This window comes from Monodelphis domestica, chromosome X (genome assembly GCF_027887165.1).
Source record: "Monodelphis domestica isolate mMonDom1 chromosome X, mMonDom1.pri, whole genome shotgun sequence".
NCBI lineage: Eukaryota > Metazoa > Chordata > Mammalia > Didelphimorphia > Didelphidae > Monodelphis > Monodelphis domestica.
The window spans coordinates 9,677,214-9,696,436 of NC_077235.1; the positions used below are offsets into that span (position 1 = coordinate 9,677,214).

The window sequence follows — 19,223 nt, forward strand, 5'->3', positions numbered from 1 at the left end:
CCCCCTCCCAACAATATTCTTTCTCTTTGGGTCCAGAAAGCAGATGAACGCCCCACTTTCAGATTTCTTCTGAGCAACATTCTGGATGTGATGGATGAAGAATCCTAAGCCATTCAACCGAATATCTCCCCTCCCTGCTCCATTTGCTCACTTACTTTTCTCTCAAGAAATCCCAGGCTTCCAGGCTCTGGGTGGGAAGGGGAAGGGAAAAGGGAGGGGAGGGGAGGGGAGGGGAGGGGAGGGGAGGGGAGGGGAGGGGAGGGGAGGAGGGAGGAAAAAAGCCTTTATGCTCCTCCAGCCACACTATCCATCTGAGACTGGCTCACACCTTTGATCCCCAGGGACCTTCTTTGGCCTGGGCAAAAGCTGAGGAATAGTAGCCCCATTCTTCACAATATGCTGTTGCCCCAAGACAGAAAAATTCCTACTAGCAATTAAGACCCAATTTGTAATGGATGTATGTGTGTGTGTGTGTGTGTGTGTGTGTGTGCGCGCGCGCGCGTGTGTGCACACACATATATGCACAAACAGACCCTTTGGGGGGCCTTAAGTTGGCAGTAACAAGAGGTGGCCACAATGACAGGCGTGGTTAGGGGACTGTTTTTGATACAATAAAACTGCTAGAAAAACCCCTGAAGGTCTCCTTTCTCATTTGTCATCACACAACCTCCCTCTAGGTGTCGCTGCCTGCACAAAAGAGCTTCCCACAAGTCACCCCTAATTTCACTCAATCCTACAAGCAATTGGGCAGGGCTTTCACTTTACTGGGAGTTCAAACACTTGGCTAGGTGAAAACTGGAGCAGCTAGGTGGCAAAGGGGCTAGCGCACTGGACCTGAGTCACATCTTCCAGAGTTCAAATCTGTCCTTAGACACTGACTAGCTGTGGGCCGCTGACCAAGTCCCCTCATCCCTTTGCCTCCGGTTTCTGTAAAATGAACTGGAGAAGGAAATGGCAAACCTCCAGTATCTTTGCTAAGAAAACCCCAAATGGGGTCAGAGACAAAGTCAGATATGACTGAACAACAACAGGCACAACCCCAAGTGGGCTCAGGTTAAGGAATTTACATTCTACTGGGAGAAAACGTGTCTCCCCATCCAATCCATCCTCCAGTCTGCTATCAAAGAGATCTTCCCAAAGCAGGGGTCTGACCATGTCACCCCAATCCTTCCCCTCCTCCACTCCCCACTCAATATAATTCCAATAGTTCTGTATTATCTTTAGAATTCAATGTAAAATCCTCTGATTGGTATTCAAAGCCCTTCACAACCTAGCTCCTTCCTATTATTCCAGTCTTTCTATACTCTGCTCCCCTCCCCATACCCTAGGATTCAGCCACACTGTCCTACTTGTAGCTCCTGTTACAGAAACTCCCATCTCGGTGCCTTTGCACTGGCTATCCCCTAGAGCTGGAATATTTTTCCTTCTCCCCTCTGCTTCCTGATTTTCTTCAAGTCTCAGCTCAGATCTTCTCTTTTACAAAAGGCCCTCCCCACTGATAAGCCTTCCCTCTGAGATTACCTCCCATTTACATCAGATATATTTGTAGTGAAGGCTGTCTCCAACATGTAGCCTAAAGGTATGATTTTGTAGTTGAGAGGGAGGCAGAAGAGACATTTCCAGTCTCTTCTCCAAGGGTGCTTGTAATTCCTATCAAAAGAGGAAGCAGGAGGTTGGGGCTAGAAGCTTGGTCACTGCTTGCCTCTAAGAAAGGATGTACCAGATTTGAATTCTATTTGCTTACTCCCTTAAATACTGTCAGGCTAGGCATTTGGCGTTTAGGTTTAGGCTAAACTTCTGATTATTGTCCATTAATGGGGAAAAGAGGATCCTAGCTTTCTATTCAAGGTCTTACCCTTTGTCCACCAAATACCACTTCTACAATATACACAGTAAATAACACAGAAACCCATTTATCTAATTCCCTGGTCAAATAGAAATCACATTAAGTATGCATAGGAGAATATATACCAAACAATGCAGAGTGATGGAGCTCTCCCATTGGGAGCCAGGTACAGAAACAGGGAGAGAGACGCAGCTCTCACCTAAGGGGAACTTACCTGAAACCTCTAGAGTAGCAAGTTGGGGAGAGAGACATGATGGAGGTTGCTAGCTCCTCTCATGTCATCTTTCCAGTCATGTCCTTCCTTTGGCAATCTGAAGTGGGGTTGGCATATAGAAAGCAATTAAATAAATGCTTGTTGACTGACTGATAGTTCCTCATTCTTTTGATTCAGCCAGACATAGGTTCAATTCAGGGTCCCACTTTTTAAGGACATTTATAAGCTGGAGAGGGTTCACAGGAGGGAGGACCAGCATGTTGAGTCTTGAACTCATATCACAGTAAGATTGTGTGAAGAAACTGAGAGGGAAGTAGTGATAATGACAGCTGTCTCCAATTATCCGAAGGACTTGGGTGGGGAGGGGGGGGAAGTGGATTATTAGACTTACTCTACTTGGTCCCAGAGAGAAGCAGCAGGAACAATGAAGGGGGTAAATTTAGTCTTGATAATTCTAACCAGGGTAGTTATCCTGAAGAAACTAGTGGGGCGGGTGTGTGTGTGTGTGGGGGGGGGGATGGTTAGGCTCTATGAGCCCAGGGGGCGAGTTTCAAAGGAGCTGAGTGAGTGATTGAGGTCTTAGAGACAACCAAGTTTGTCTCACACAATTTTACAGAAGAGTAAGTTGGGGCCTAAGTGGTAAGGGAAGCCAAAGAAGCAGTCCATGATTCGGGACTGCCCTCTGGCCCGACTATGCCCGGCCCAGGAAGTGGATCCTACAACGGAAAGGCCGCAGGGGGTAGGATAATGAATAGAAGGCACGAGCGCGACTAGGGGCAGTTTACTGTCCAGTCATTGGCTCAGGGTCACGCGCAGGCGCCGGGCGCTGATGCGGTCGTGCGCTCGCGCGCTCCCTCAATTAACTGCTTAGCCATTGGCCCGGAGCACGCGCAGGCGCAGCGGGCACGCGTGCGTACATTACAGTTAACCGTCCAACTATTGGTAGGGCGCGCGCAGGCGCAATATGCACGAGCCGGAGGGGAGGGGAAAAAGAAGAGGAATCCAAGGAGGTGGGGCGGTCCCGGAGCCGGTGGGTTCTGCTTCCGTTTCCGCCCTGAAGACACGTGAAGGTCGGTGGGTTGTTGCGGCTTGCGGTCTCGGGCTTTTCGCGGGGCCAGGTCGGCATGGATTCCTCATCGTCCATGACGGGGCTGGGCTCGGTGGACCCGCAGCTGCAGCATTTCATCGAGGTGGAAACTCAGAAGCAGCGATTTCAGCATTTGGTGCACCAAATGACTGAGCTGTGCTGGGTGAGAAGCTGGGGGCCTGGGTCCCTCCAACCTTTCTTTCTTGCTCTGCCCTCTGCCCAGCGTCAGGGACACGGGGAGGTAAGGGAGGGGGAAGGGAAGTCCGCCACCTCTAACCCTGGAGTAGTCCCTCCTTTCTCAGGAAAATGGGGATCCTCACAGTTCCAAGGGTGCTGGGGGTCGAGGCTGCAAATGAGAGCCGAGGCTCCGAACTCCCATCCCTCCTAAGCTTGTCCTCCCCTCCCATACTCCCGTAGTTATCACTAGGTGGGTAAAGAATGTGATCGGAGCCCATCTCGGCTCTGGGATCTTTTGTGAAAGTCCAAATCCTTGGGCTCATATAACTTTCCGCTTCTGGACTCATCCAGAGTGTCTCCTAATTGTAACGCAACTTTCTTTCCTTGGAAAAGGAGTGAAGGGAACCCATTGACTGGAAAGGTGGAGTTTTCGGTCTCTAACACTACATGCACACTGATCTGCCTTCTTTCCTGGATCACTTACCTGGTCATGATGAGTATTTGGAGAACAAAGTGTACCAGCCTCAAGATTCAGTAAATCTCTGCCAGCTTGGAACCACCTTTGGTGGCCATTCGGTGTTTCCCTATACAGAAAGTTAGATAGAACGAAGAGGTGTTGCTAGGATATGGTTTTGTTTTAGGATAATGGCTGAGAGGCCATTGGATGTAAGTATATGTGCCTCCAAGTTGAGTTGGATCAAGCATGGGACCTGGGCCCCATGCATTGAATTGCAGTTAGTAACTTGTTTCCAAAGCACCTCTAGGCCTTTACTCTGAAACTCCAGATTTCCAGGTTGTGGCCAACTTAAGAGGCCTCTTGAGATCCTTGGTTTACCTAAATTCCAAACTAAGAGAATTTACAGGTTTTGAAAACCTCTTTGTTAAGCTTTAACCCTCTTTGCCTTTTGCAGTGTTCAGTTAGTCCCAAAACATTGTGGCACTATGAATATTGTTGGACAGAACTGAATAAAGCAGCAAAAAGACAAACTGGGCCTTTTTGCATTTTTCAGACTTGGTGCTTATTATGGGGTTTTTGCGCTCTGTCATAGACTTTTTATATGCTAATCATATGTTTTCTTTATTCTATTTGACCGCATATCTTTTCTTGAGCAGGAAAAGTGCATGGACAAACCTGGGCCCAAGTTGGACAGTCGAGCCGAAACCTGCTTTGTGAACTGCGTGGAACGGTTTATTGACACAAGCCAGTTCATCCTGAACCGATTGGAGCAGACACAGAAGTCCAGGCCAGCCTTCTCAGAAAGTTTGTCTGACTAATCTCAGCACAATCATCTGTTCCATTGACAAAGGAACTCTATAGTTCAAGAAGAACTGTGATGGGATGATTGTAAAAGAAAAGGCTGTGAGGAGATTGACTCCCAGCTTATATCCCAGCCTTGGGGTGTTCTGTCACCTGAATGAGCAGAGAAGTTTTGTGAGTTTGGGGTTGTGTTTTGTTTTGTTTCAAAATGCCAGTTTTGTGAAAAATATGGACAGTTGAATAGAAGACTACTAGCTACACTTAAACTGTACCCAGGGCTATGTTCTTAATGTTCCATTGGCTTCTTTGTAGGTGTTCAAATTGGGACCACATGGGTAGACTCCCTCATCTGTATCTGTGTTCATTTCAAACCTGTGGGAGGGTGGGATCGAGAGAACACTCTTTGTATCTGGCAGCAGGAGGGGAGAAACTATTTGGTACTGCTGTTTCAGGTCTCCTTATCTATTTTATGACTATCAGGGCTGGACAGAGCTCTAATACAGTACCAGACTATACACCTCACTTCCAGTGGTATGTCCTCTTCCTTTACTGTGACTTATTTTAAATACCTGTATGTAATAGGTCTCAGTAGACAATGCTGAGAAGCTGGAGACCTTTGGATATGGAGAAATCTAGCTTAATTATCTAGTTGAACATAACTTTTGCCTTCCTCTTGGCATCTCCAAATGAGAGTAGCTTGCCCTGAGTTTCAGAGTATTAAATGACTGAAAGATGTGCCTCAATTAACTGAAAAGGTTAAAACCAGCCACCACCCCAGTCAGCCATAGTTTCAGGTAGAGGGGCATACTTAATGTATTGGTTCATTGTTTCATTTACTGCAAATCTTCTGATCACTGAAATAAAAACCTTTGCCTCAGGTTGACACATTATTGGAAAAACTTTTCTTTCCTCATCACTCAGCTTTTGAGAGCTCATTGTTGTTGTATCTCAGAGTCTACACAACACTTTTCCTCATGCTTCATTACTTAAAGGATAGTCCTAGGTCTGTTTACTTCCACATCACTGATCAGACAACTCAGTAATCTCCAGCTGGCCCAAGATCCTAATTGACAGAGCTAGAGCTTCCAGTGTTGGTCCTTTACCTCTAAGGCCAGGGTTATTTGAAGTACATCACTACCTCTACTAACTAGATGTCCTCGGAGTTAAATACTTGTAACTCAGCCCATTCCAGGACTTTACATTCTTCTTTTATTAAGAGGGGTTCTAGATTCTTTCAACCATACACAACTTAGGTGATCTCTTTTGCATGGATTGTGGATTAATAAATAGTTGTCTAATCCAGATGATGAAACATCTAGCTTAATGAATACAAAGTTGATGCTGGAGTCAGGAAGAATGCCCTGCCTCTTGCATATTATACTGGCTGTGTGAGGCAGGCAATTCTCCAAGATGAAGTTACACATGACTTGTCAAATGAAATTATGTGTCCTTAGTGGGTGACATAGGAAGGAGGGTTCAGTGCCCTAAAGCTGTTTAAGGAATCTACCCAGGGAGATGAAATTGAGCCCAAAGTTGAAGGAGTACACTGCTGCTTTAATTGCTCCCTGCCTGGAATTGGAAAGGGAGCTGAAGCTGTTCCTACAAGGAAGAACACCGAGAGAAATACTTATATTGCTCATCAAGAATCAACATTTATTTAGCATCAAATATGGTTACAAAAGTAAAAACCTGAGTGTCCCCTGCCCTCAAGGAGCTTACATTCTAGTGCTTGGTTCTCTTTCAAACATACCATGAGCCTTCTATAGACTCTAGGATGATCTGCAGACAGGAAGTATAATATCTATAACTGCTGTCGGTCCTCATGTGAAGGCTGCCATTGGATTTTGTAATCTTCAGGGAACTGGGCAGGGACAAAGGGAACTCTGCTGCAAGTCAAGCCAAAAATGCCCAAAGGGCCCTTTAAGCTGCTTCTTGCTTTGGTCTCACACACATTACATGACAAGTGACTCTGTACTTTGCTTTCTATTTAAGTGTATCAGAGGGTCACCAAGGTCTGAAATAGGTATTCTTCTGGGTAGCTAAATCATCAACTTTGCCCTCCAGGACCCTAAGGACTACAAGCTGGGGAAGGGGGACAGTTAATAGTCTCTGGAATATAATTTTTTTTTTTTACAATCAAATGCTCTTACCAGGCAGCAGTTATTAGTAATTATACTTGAGTCCTTGATACAAACTTCAGGATGGTCAGGATTCAGTTAGCACTAACAGGGACACCAAAACACCTGTAAAAACATTTAAAAAACAAACTAGCATTCACTAAACACTGAAATATTCCAAGTGTACCAAGTAAATCCAGCTTTTAGGTTGTCTGAAACTATCGATGAGGAATCAATGGTTGTTTTCACAAATACTTCACCGGTGTATATATACATACACAGATATCTAGCACCATGTCTTACAACAACTTAGCATGTTCTATGCAAGTGAAACAAATGAGACTAGTGACAACATGGCAGTTGGGGAGGTTCTGCTGTTCCACTGCTTACTAGTTAGGTATTAATCTGTTCCTTTCCAGGTAAATCTGATCTGACCTGGATAGATGTCAGAGGCCTGGGCAGATCTTAAGCAAAAGTACAAAGGCCACCTTACCCAACAGAAACAGAAAGGACTCTGCCTAAGATTATTCACAGATTTTCAATCTCTTCCACCTCAATATTCTGGAACTCTTTGTTGAGGTCCTCCCTATTTAGGAGAGGCTGATTTTGTCTTTCATTTTCCCTCCAGGGAGGAGCATGGGGATTACTTGAACCTGACCTTGGAGAAAAATATATCAGGTCAGGAGAAAAAGGAATATCTCGAAAGGCATGAAGAAGGAAAATGCCAAAAACAATGGTTAGGAAACCACTGATTGTGCCGATGACGCTGTCTAGGACCATATACTGCCATTCCTTAAAAAGAATGGCAGAGCAGGTCATGACAGCTGTTGTGAAAAGGACATAATAGATGGGAGTAACTATGGAGGTATTGAAAATGTCCAAGGCCCGGTTCAGATAGTTGATCTGAATACTTATGCAAATCACCAGACAAAACAACAGCACCCAACCAAGGGGCTCTTTCAGGACAGGCTTCCCTGAAAAAAGCTCCTTTAGAGAGATGCCCAAACCCTTGACACAGGACACAGAAAGGGAACCGATTGAGGAGCAGATCAGAACATACACCAAGACGTTACTGTGGCCATATCGAGGTCCTACCACAAAGATGAGGGCAGTGGAACTGGCCAGTACACATATGGCAAAGCCAATAAATCCTGAGAGAAAAGAAAATTCAATTAGTAAGAATCTGAAATCCATTATTCTACAGACATAGGAAAGGCTAAATCACAAAAACTATATACTATCACATCTCAGCAAGAGTAAATGGATTTGAACTTGAAAGTCCTCTAATCACATTAACAAGTAAGGTTTTAGTTCTAAATTTTTTCCATATAGCTATCACCATCAAAAAAAAAAAGGTCTAATGTGAAGAGACGGACAGTTTCTGTGTCAGATACTTATTTGGTAACAACCTCGGGGTGGGGGTAAGCAGGAAACATCGGATCAGGATTCAGGTACAAGAGTAGGGAATTCTTGAGGAGAAAATGGCCCACAGGATTTAGAACTAGCAAAGTAATATAATCTCAAGTGGGAAGTAAGGCTCCTGCTAAGGAGCTAGATTAGGGTGCTTAAAACATGGTGCTCTTCTATCACCTAAAAAGTAAATGAGAAGACCTTCAAACAAAAAGGGTAGAAACCACACAGATTATTAAATCTGGGTACCTATATGAAATGCACCTCTGAAACTTGTGATAAAATAATGGAGAAATGGAACCAGGAGGTTATTTTGTCTAAATCCTGCAATCCCCCATGGAAGGGGGAAAACAGCTGGGGTGGTGCTATAATCCTACACAGTAGGTGCTTTGCTGAGAATCAGTATATAAAAATGAATCCAAGGGTCAATCTCCAGTGACAAGGACAAGAAGCTTAGGACAGAGGGGAAATGGAAGTGGGAAGACAATGAGTTCAGTCTGAGACATCCAGGATGACATGTCTAACAAGCAGCTAGAGATACTTGATTCTACCTCAGGGGATAAAACAGGGCCAAACATGTCATTTGAGAGCCATCTACATAGAGGTGACAATTGGACCCCTAAAAACAGATGAAATCACCAAAGAGCATAAAGAAAGAAAAAGACCTGGGACAGAGCCTTAAAAAGGACATCCAATGTTTGGTGGCAGGAAGAGGAGAACAAACTAGAGAAGGAAACTGGGAAAAGGTGAATTAAGAAGTAACAGAGGGGTTGGATCCAAAGATAAGTAAATTGGTAAGAAGTCTCAAGTAAAGGGCCCCTGGATCTCTGTTAAATAGCTCATTTCACCAATGACTTGAAGAAAGGCATACCTGGCCTGCTTGCTTATCAATTTGCAGATGACACAAACCTAGGAAGAATGAAAGAATTCGAATCCAAGAGGATCTCAACAAGTTAGATCACTGGGTCAAATTTAGTAAGACAGTAATAGGGATAGATGTGGTGTGTTAAGGCTCTCTCTCTTTTTCTTTTCTAAATCACTTACCTTCTATCTTAGAATCGATAAGAAGTATCGGTTCCAAGGCAGAAGAACGGTGAGGAGTAGGCATTTGGGGTTAAGTGACTTGCCCAGGATCTCACAGCCAGGAAGTGTCAGGCCACATTTGAACTCAGGACCTCTCATCTCTAAGGCTGGCTCTCTATTCACTGAGCTACCTAGCTACCCCCAAACTATATCTTGTTTTGGTTCTCTTGACCTCCTTTCTAGTTAGCATAGTAAGTTTAAAGGCAGCTAGGCAGCATAGTAGATAAAGCCCTGGGCTGGGCCTGAGCCTGAAGTCAGGAAGACTCATCTTTCTGATTTCAAATCTGGCCTCAGACCCTAACTAGTTGTGGTATCCTTGACATGTCACTTCACCCTGTTTGCCTCAGTTTCCTCATCTGTAAAATGAGCTGGAGAAGGAAATCCAAACTGTTCCAGTATCTTTGCCAAGAAAACCCCAAAAGGGGTCACGGACAGTCTTGAACAACTGAAAAGCAACAACAATAGTAAGTTTTAAGTAGCCAGTACAAAGCAGCAAAAGCAGGAAATGAGATTACAAAGAGAAATCTTAGAAGCTATGTACAAACTGTTCCAAAGATAAAAGCAGCATAATTTACAAACTGTATCCTATATTAAGCAAAAATCACATTCTGGCAATATATGCTGAATCAAGGGAAGTCATCTTGACTTTGTTGTCAAGGCCTTTGGATCTTATGCTATGTATATATCTAGATAAGTTTCAGATATCCCTAACAAGTCCAGTGGAATAGCAAATAGTCCTGATAACTTTGAGATGATGAGGATATATTAATGAACTAAATCCAAGGTGCAATCTTATCCTCCAGTCCCACAATGTCTGTTTCTGTATCCCTTCTTATCAACTGTCTCTATACTTTCTGTGTTGTTCCCCGTTATGCTCATTGTGCCCCATTAAAGTGTGATTGTGGCCTCACTTCCAATTCTGTCATGGTCTTCCCCAATAGTAGCCAAAGAACTAGGCACACTGATATCATTCATATGATCTCATACTTAAATTAGGACAAATCAACGTTGCAAGTACAAGATGGCTAGTCAACAGTCCCTCACAACGAGAAGGGGTGTGGCAGCTTAAAGCAGCCAAAAAAAAAAGCAAATGCCATACTAAAGTCCATCAGGAGACATTGGGACCACGATTGGGAGGGGGGGGGCCTCCATCAGGACTCTATTCTGATCAGCTGAAACTGTATTCTGTTCATTTAGCTCTGGCTGCTACATTTTACAAGGAACAGCACTAAACCAGAGAACAGTTAGAGGAGGGGAACCTGGATGGTAATGGAAATGGCAATCACATATGGAAATAAGCTGAAAGAATTGGGAGATGGGTAGTCTGGAGAAGACAAGTGGGACTGGGATAGGAATAACAGTTTCAAGAACTTGAAAGACTATCTACCGAAGAGGACTCACACTTGCTCTGCTTGGCCCCTGACATAAGAACCAGGGGTAGTGGGAGAACCTATAAAGGAGCAAATTTTAGCTTGATATTGGGAGAAACAACTAAGTCTATGCAAGAAGGTAAAGGTCTATCTCAGAAGGTAGTAAGTTCCCTCTCCCTGGAAGTATTCAGAGAAAGGTTTGATGACTACTTTCAACAGCTTCTGAGATCCACTCCCTCCAGCTCAGACTCTAGAAGGGCAGTGAAAATAAAAGGGGAGCAGAGAACCAAAAACATAGATGTGGCTCTGCTTCTGAATTCAAGGTTTCTCCATGTTTGACTGATTGGCCATGCTATACCAGCAATTCTGAAAAGGAAAATCAAAGGAATTCCATGAGGAGGAAGGTTCTAAAGGTCCCAGATGGAGATTGCTCACATGGCCAACAACTAGCTGTCACTGTCTCAGCCCCATCCAAACTAATCCTGCTGTCATCTCTTTTCCTCTCAACAGATGGAAAAGTTTACCTCTGAACTTCATGGGAAAAATAGAGCTCTCTTTCCCTAGGGATCAAACCAAACCTTCTGTTTGTTCTTGTGAAAGGTAAAGTGGAGGGGGGCCCCACAAAATTTTGAAAACTACTGCTCTGATAAATTCATGATTATGATTAATAAAGTCCAGAGAAAATGAAATACATTATCCCAGATGAAGATGGCAATTTCCTCTTATCTCCTATCTTTCAAAATGGTACTTCCCAAGAAACAGGCATGTAATTTGATTTCTCTGTCAAATTAGGGTAATCAGAAATAGGCAGGTAGTAAGAGTGATGTAGGACCAGAGTTTGGTGAATAAGAATGAGAAAAAACAAAGTATCTGAAGGAAGACTTTATTGACTAGCAGCCAACCAACTGGTGAATTGCTCTACATTTAGGTAGTTTGGTTTTTAAACCAGACACTGTAATCAGAACCATATGTGAGGGGCAGCTAGGTGGCACAGTACTTAGAGCACCAGGCCTGGAGTCAGAAGGACCTGGGTTCAAACTGGCCTCAGATACTTCATAGCTAGGTGGCCCTGGGCAAGCCACTTAACCCCAATCACCTAGTCCTTGCTGTTCTTCTCTCTTAGAATTGATACTAAAACAGAAGATAAAAAAGAATCATATGTGAAGTCCTTTCAGCTTAGAACCTGTACATACCAGTTTCCAGAACTCAAGAGAAACTGTGGCCTTCTTCATGCCAGAATGAATCATTAGAGTAGGACTGAAGATTCAGCATGGGATAGGGTTGAAAGCAGGGACTATTAAAATCACTTATCTTCTTCCATTAAGGAAGAAGAGGGGGTAGACCTCTGAGAGAAAAGAAATGAAAATCCCACCCAAGGCTTTTGTTATACATACTAAGTTATTTTAGATCAAAATCATATTAGAATTTCCTATCTGGTACCTGGACTTTTCAGCTTCTCAGACATCTCTGCCAAGGTGAGGATCATCTCCTCCTGTGGGGCATGGATCACCATCATTGTTGAACCCAGAATACTGAGCACACAGCCAATCTTCCCATGAACATTCAATTTCTCATTCAAGAAGTAAGAGGACAAAATGGAACTGAGGATAAACATGAAACGTGTCAATGTACCCAAGCAGAGATTCCTTTGCCAAAAACACTCATCTAAAAATCAATACCATACTGCCTCAGGACAGTGAAAACCACCAAGTTCACCAGAGTTTTCAGTATATTATATACAACTTCAATAAGAGGGAAATAGCTAAGCATTTAACTGGGCTTAGCAGATCCTGGGAAGAAAAAAAAAGGGAGAACCAGTAGAGGACACAAGAAGATAAACAAAACCAAAGAACCATGAATGCATAAATAGTTATTTAAGTTCAGTCAGAGTTGGTGGGCAGGAAGAAAACAATCTGCTCTATTCATGAAAAAGAATTCATCATAATAGCAATCTCATGAAGTTCTAAAATGAAACTCTCTCCAAAAACAGATAATTATGTGTGAATTTTAGTTTTACTTAACCCTACTTAGTCTTTAGAAATTCTAGCAACCAGAAATGTAAACACCCTTACTTAAGGATTAAGTGTTGAGGAGGATGGCCTATGACTGACATGTGCTAGCAAGTGACAAATCAGAAACAACCGATAGAACCCCTAGGCTGTCCTAAGTCAAGCTTCAGTTACCATTAGTACATGTGAGGCACAGGAAGTGATGTAAAGAAATGCCTATCTATTTCGAGTGACTTCCTCTCTCCAGCTCTCTCTCGTGGAGATGTTGGGCTCGTCAGTGAGGGGAGCTCGTGGCAGTGTTCTTAACGTGCTTGGTGAGTGGTTAGGCTGATTCCTCCTTTCCTTTACCTCCTAAAGTGCTATCCTCCTAGGAGACCCTTCATCTCAGAGGAGGCCTCATGGCTGGTAGCCAAGCTAAATTGAGAAGGCCCTTTGGCCAAGGCCTCTGAACTCTTGCCTGACTTGGCCTGGGCCGGAGCAGTTTAGATGCTCTTCGTCTTAATTTCTTCCCTCTATTGTAATTAAACCACCATAAAAATCCCAAACTGACTTGCGTATTTTATTGGGACTGAATTAATCCCTGGCGACCACTAGTATAAAATATTCAGTCAACAACCCCTAATTTTACCCCTTACATATGGGAAAGAAAAACTTTTCAAAACACTTCAAGTAATTAAAATTTGTGAAAGGAATATAAGAAAACAAGGCTATTAGGGAACTGGAGTAAAAAGTTCTGAGCAAGAATACATCACCTCTTCCTGTTGGTTGCTAGGTCACAGATTTTTTAAAAAGCACCTGAATGTTGCTTACCTGACTAACACACTCAGTGCACCCAAGGGTGTCACTAGTGTGGCTGGGGCAAAAGCATAGGCAGCAAAATTAGCAGCTTCTCCAACTCCCACTGCAAAGGAGAAAAAATTTTCTTGGTTAGGAAGGTGATCTTCACCACAGACAAATCTTGGCATGTGTACAATGTTATCTACAGCAACTACAGAATGACCCTTATCTCTCATCAGATCTTGATGAAGACAATCTGGGACCCTGAACCCAAGAGCTCTGGGAATAGCACTTCTTTCAGCCCAGTGCCCTTGGCCATCAACCCTGGGCAGCAATTCCTGTGGAGAGGTAGCCTGGCCACTGCTCTAAGAGGTATTATAGATACAGCTTCTGGAGGCCAAGAAAATAAAGTTCTTGCACCAAAGTTTGTGGCCCTGTCCAGTGGTTCAACATTAGAAACTATGATTTTATCAGGGTAAATGACGTAAAAGAAGAGACATGACTACTTGCTTGGCCATTGTACCCTCAAGACAACAAGACTTTTCCATCCCATTTGTAGTGGGAGCTTCCCAAATGAGTTGTCCACCCCATTAGAATGTGGACTCCTCCAGAGCATAGACTGTCTGCCTTTTCTATCTGTAACCCTAGGGTTTAGTTGAGTGTTTTGTATGTGTTAAGTACATAATAAATGCTCCATTCATCATTCCCTCATGTGTCCATCCATACAGTTCTTAAACCTATCTGATGCAAAGCCTTGGGTTCTGACTTGTGCTTGCTTAATAAACTCTTATTTACCTAGTTCTTTTAGGCAACTTCTTTCTTGATGACATAAATCCTTCAGCAGTAGTAAAATAGGATGCTGTACCAATAACTGATTGATGGCCTGACAGACTGAGATTATAACTCCAGTAAGCAAAGGTAAATTAATTCATATGGCACTATGTACCAATAAATGAGGACTACTGGCTAAGTGCTAAATAAGTTTAGCAGAGATAACAGGAGGTGATAATGAGACCATTCTATACTAAAGCAAAAGTCTAAGTAGTCTGGAATTTCATTCAAGGCCCTTGGGCACCAGCAAGTTGTAGACACAAGAGGAAGAGGTACAATTATTGTGACTTGAAGGCCCTAGGAAGCATGCTGTCACTGTAATTCATTCATCTATTTGGAAAATGGATGAGTCAGAAAGATACAAAAGAGGTTTCTCATAAGGGAAGGGGGAGTGAATATGGGTGTCTACCTATGGGACCATGTAGGAGTATACTGATACTTTGAGTGTTCATGATATAGGAAAGGAAGTCTTAGTTAGGGAGTTAAAAAGGAAATCACAAGTACTTGTTGGTCTATACCAAACCAGGTTATAATCAATGTGATCAAAAATTGGTTTTATATTTTGTGTGTATTTTTGCTAGAATACAAATGGTTGAATATAACTGCAACAGAAAAAAATTGTTTTACATGTTTAATGTGGAATGGTCATCTTTCCAGCTTACCCTAAAATTGTCTTATTTGACTATCTTTTCAGGCAGCAATTTCATGAACAATCCAAGAAAACTTACTGGATATTAGTCCAGCCCACCAGAGCCACTCCTTTAGGTATGCATGGCCACCGTGACCTAAAAAAGGGAGAAGTTGTTATGAAACTACCAGGCCTGAACAACTGGAATAAAGGAAAATCATAGTAAAATTGGAACATTTTTCTTTGGCTGAAAAGATAATTTTTCTGTTCTTCCTGACAAGCTAGAATCTGGTGGGGCCTTGGATTCCTCCTCTTCAACTTGCAACTTCCTAAAAGTTTTTCTTTTATTTCTTTTTTTTAGCACAAGAAATCACTGACTGGACATTTTGACCTGAATTTGTGAATTCCAAATGCAGACAATTTATTATGGCCCCCCAGTAGCAGTATGGCAGTTCCTTTCAAAACAGCCTGGGAAAAGAAACTCTAGTAGTGGGCTTTGGGTTTGGGCATGGCACATACCAGTGGGCAAGAGTTGAGACAAATAAAGCCCAATTCTTTTTTTTCCTTTAAACCCTTACCTTTCATCTTGGAGTCAATACTGTGTATTGTCTCCAAGGCAGAAGAGCAGTAAGGACTAGGCAATGGGGGTTAAGTGACTTGCCCAGGGTCACACAGCTGGGAAGTGTCTGAGGCCAAATTTGAACCTAGGACCTCCCATCTCTAGGCCTGAATCTCAATCCACTGAGCCACCCAGCTGCCCCCATAAAGCCCAATTCTGATGTATTCTGGGCCCCTTTTAATCATGGACTCAGAACAAAAGAATTTGAATGGGACAAGCTTTTAAAAATCTGAACTTCACAACTGCTTTCCTAAATCACTTAATCTTCCCATTACCAAATAACAGCTATGTCTGCAGCACAGCTCCTTGAAACTCTTCAGTTTTCTTCAATCCCAGACATCTGTTATCTCTCTCCATTATCATGGGAATGATAAATCAAATTCAGAGACAATCCTAAAAACTACCTTTGAACTCATTTCAACCTTTTCTAGGAGCCAATCGGCAAAGATGCTAATAATAACAATCTGTACAGATTTTCATGTTGGCTTCCTTTAATCTTTTCAGTCCAAAGGAAAGGAAAAATTCTAACAAACCAACCCAGGAATACAGTTTGCTATACCTGCTCTCAACGAGCCCCTGCTGGCAATCTTAAGAAGTCCTTTTTTTTTCAGGATGAAGCTTGCACCAATGAAAATGCTGGAGCTGAGAGCCAAGCAGAGACCGATATAGAAGTTATTGTGTGCAGCCATTTTGTCTGGCCAGCACTGGTCCTGTTGGGATTGTAAAATAAAGCAAATGTGAGAAGGTCACTGGCCCTTTGACAAAGTTCAATACCAACACTGTATTCATGAAGATCAGATGTCAAAGATTCCTTCTTCTGAGGATAGCATTAAATGGTCCAATTGGCTAGCTAGAAGTCTTGATGACAGATTAAGAAGACAGTTGCCAGTTGGTCAAATTGAGCGATTTTATTTTTTCCCCTGTGACCATTTGATTTTTAAGACAAACTGTTTCAACTTTAACCCTTGCTCTTGTGAATATGACACCAATATTTCATCCCTGGCAAATGGAGAGGTGGTTGGCTTTTTCCTCGAAGCTGCTAAATTTTAAAGTTGGTTTTTCAGGATGAACCCTATTGATAGCTTTACCAATGAGTTGGCCAACAGGGTCATATTAAGCGCTGGCTAAAATCCTGCTTTTGTGTATGCCCTAGTGTTCAAAGACCAAATCGCTATTGCTTAGTGTAAAGGAAGAACAATCTGAAAATGCATGGGCTGGGTTCTTCTTTCTCTTTTTTTTCCTCTGAGCTGTTCTATTTGTTTGTTTTCAGGGTTTATCCTTTCAATGATCAATAAAAATTTACCATGGGCAAATAAATAAATAAACAAATAAATAAATAACATTTTTCAGAGAGGTGAAACTACTGCATTGCCCTCCTCATCCTAATCTACAAGCATTTGCTTTTTTTTTCTTTTCCTGCAAGCATTTGTTAACTAAGACACTGACTAGGTGATGGTGCCATACATTCTCTGCCAGCTTGCCACCAGGAAACAGGCTGAGATCTTGAAGGTAAAACAAAGTCCAGGGGCCCTTATCTGAGGGGAAGCAGGAGCATAGTATTAAAGAATACAGAAGAGATGTTATATGTACCTCACATGAAGGGATGTCTGTGCACATACTTAGATGGATATCTATGCCTCAGTCCAGCTTCTAGTAATTTAGAGTAGTTCTCCAGTGATATAGATTAACACTATATAACTTTTCCCAATTTACAGAACAAATCCAATATGCCAGGGTTTCTAAAATGGCTACCCTGCTCTTAACCACACCTGGAAGAAGTAAAAGAGCCCTTTCAGAAGCAGATAAGACTTTGAAACAATGCCCCAAGGTAGCATCTCCTACACATGTATGGGGACAATCATATTGGTAGAATTTTGTATTTATCTAGAAAACACAATCATGATTTGTTGCAGCACAAAGGGTGGAGCAATGTGTCAGGGAGAAAATTCATTTCAGAAATTAAAATAAGAGGCACAAGGTTGGTTTTTGTTCCAGAGGATTAAAAAATCCCCTGAAAAATATGAATGTGAAAATGAATAAAATATAAGGTCACAAGCAAGAGAAACAAATAAATAAAATGGCTACCTTGAAATGGGCCTAATCTTCCAATTTCAATGTCCTTATTGTTGTTCCTGGATCTCTATTCCCAGTCCAATTCAACCTGTTCCAGTTTCCTAAATCCCTTTTTCTCTCAATTTCTCTATTCTTAGCTCCTATGTTCAGATTTATATATTCCTTCCCTCATTTTATAACCTATATTAAATCAACCCAATTCAAGTTTCTATTATGCTGTGAATAATCTCTTTCTCTGATATTCTACATCATGTATCCTCTTTATCATTCATTTAATACCACAAGCTTGCACAAAACAAATTTTGTTGGGGTATAAACCCAGGTGATTTTTTAAAAAAGGTAAACATTTATTGAATAGAAAATCAGACTTTTCCCCACTAAACTAAAAATGACCCAAATGTAACTAAAATTAATTTTTGAAATTAAAAAAATTAAACTTTAGTTGGAAAATTATAAAGGATAGGTACGGATCCAAAAAAGAAATATAAGATACCCTACTCCTTTGCAGAGGTGGGAGGTCCAGAAATCTTGTACATTGCAGATTTTCAGACTTTTTAATGAATTGGTCAGTTATGCTGATTATTTCCTTTCTTTTTTTTGTCTTAAGAATGCTATTTTTTTTATTATATGGGATAGTTCTCTGGGATGGGGAAGGATACTGGGGAAATTATGGTGATTAAAAAAAAAAGACAAAAATAGACACTTATTTAAAACCCCAAACATGTTCTATTGATTAAACTTTACTCTAAAAATTCATGTGTAAAAGATGAAACAAAAAAACTCCTACGTTTTCTTTAGCCATATTACCTCACTTCTATGTGTAGCACTCTTCCCTTAACTTTCTCCACCTTTATATTTTAGTTTCCCAACTAGATTGTAGGGTTGGCTCTCATCTTTGCACCCCAAAACCAGACGCTTAGGATATCAGATCTAATTAAATGCACAAACCATTTGGTGGGAATGGGGAGGGGGCATTCTGTTACAGGTGAAAGGGTAGGAATGGGAGAATGCCTAATAGGTGTGAAACTGAGTCCTGGAGAAAGGCCCTCAATATTTTCTTTTAGGCTAAGTGATCAGAGGGGAAATCTTTCAAGCTGAGGTTCCCTTTTGGGGGAGATGAAGGTCTGTGCCCAATTCTAACCCTCTAGGGGGAAGGCTGCGGAGGCATTAGGGTCAGGCCTGGGGGGAGAGGAGCATCTTGTGATTTTTTTCCCCCTAAAAATTCTTTTTAGTTCTCTTCATTTTCTAGGACATCCCTACCCAATGAGTCATCCCTGATAACAAAAGTTTTTAAATGTGTGTGTGTGTGTGTAAATACAGAATTTTAAAAGGCTTAAGGCGGGGAAAGCGGCTGGGGATGCTTAGGAAGGGCAGGGTTCTTAGCCCACTCACTTCCGGCCCCGCTCAGTTGCTGACATCTGGCAGCCCCCCATCCCCCACTCTCGTGGCCGCCCGAGCCGCCGCTGCCCTTACCTTTCTCCCAAAGCCAAACGCGTGCTCCCCAAGTCCCGACCTCGCCTCGCCTACACGACGAGAGGGAGAGACGGAAGGGAGGGAACCCGCGGAGTAAGAAGAGAGGGAGGGAGGGAGGGAGGCACACCACGGCCCTCCTGCCGCACCTGCGAAAATCCCGCCTTCCTGCAGCCTCCCCACCCCCAGTCACTTCCGCTGCCTCGCTCTGAGCCTCCCTCCACCGGAACCCCGCCCAGAGCGCGCCAGGCGGC

General features: G+C 42.7%; 3 protein-coding genes across 12 annotated transcripts in view; 2 read left to right on the forward strand and 1 right to left on the reverse strand.

Annotated features, from left to right (window-relative positions):
• BTK (Bruton tyrosine kinase) overlaps positions 1-634 on the forward strand; it is a 34,000-nt gene extending 33,366 nt beyond the window's left edge. For all 3 annotated transcript variants that reach the window (XM_056808742.1, XM_056808743.1, XM_056808744.1), the window contains one exon: positions 37-634. In XM_056808742.1, coding sequence (XP_056664720.1) covers positions 37-108 — 72 coding nt within the window. In that variant the 3' untranslated portion in view covers positions 109-634. The remainder of the gene's footprint in view (positions 1-36) is intronic.
• Positions 635-3,006: 2,372 nt separating this feature from the next.
• TIMM8A (translocase of inner mitochondrial membrane 8A) lies at positions 3,007-5,472 on the forward strand. Of its 2 annotated transcripts, none has more exons than XM_003342319.4 (2): positions 3,007-3,310; positions 4,438-5,472. In XM_003342319.4, exons 1-2 carry the CDS (start codon positions 3,185-3,187, stop codon positions 4,597-4,599), a joined length of 288 nt encoding a protein of 95 aa, XP_003342367.1. In that variant the 5' UTR covers positions 3,007-3,184; the 3' UTR covers positions 4,600-5,472. The 2 variants fall into 2 exon arrangements, with proteins under 2 accessions (XP_003342367.1, XP_007507842.1); XM_007507780.3 differs by having other exon boundaries at positions 3,017-3,388.
• A 737-nt stretch (positions 5,473-6,209) lies between these two features.
• LOC100022920 (magnesium transporter NIPA2-like) lies at positions 6,210-19,175 on the reverse strand. Of its 7 annotated transcripts, XR_474960.3 has the most exons (8): positions 18,973-19,175; positions 15,986-16,136; positions 14,908-14,964; positions 13,382-13,472; positions 12,003-12,163; positions 7,760-7,850; positions 6,733-6,825; positions 6,210-6,468 (listed from the first exon to the last, which is right to left on the reverse strand). XR_474960.3 is itself a non-coding variant. In XM_007507778.3 (7 exons), exons 2-7 carry the CDS (start codon positions 16,113-16,115, stop codon positions 6,795-6,797), a joined length of 561 nt encoding a protein of 186 aa, XP_007507840.1. In that variant the 5' UTR covers positions 16,116-16,136; positions 18,973-19,175; the 3' UTR covers positions 6,210-6,794. The 7 variants fall into 7 exon arrangements, 3 of the variants coding, with proteins under 3 accessions (XP_007507840.1, XP_001374618.2, XP_007507841.1); XR_474959.3 differs by having other exon boundaries at positions 6,733-7,850; positions 18,973-19,174; XR_008914393.1 differs by having other exon boundaries at positions 6,210-6,825; positions 7,760-9,637; positions 18,973-19,174.
• Between the last annotated feature and the right edge of the window lie 48 nt (positions 19,176-19,223).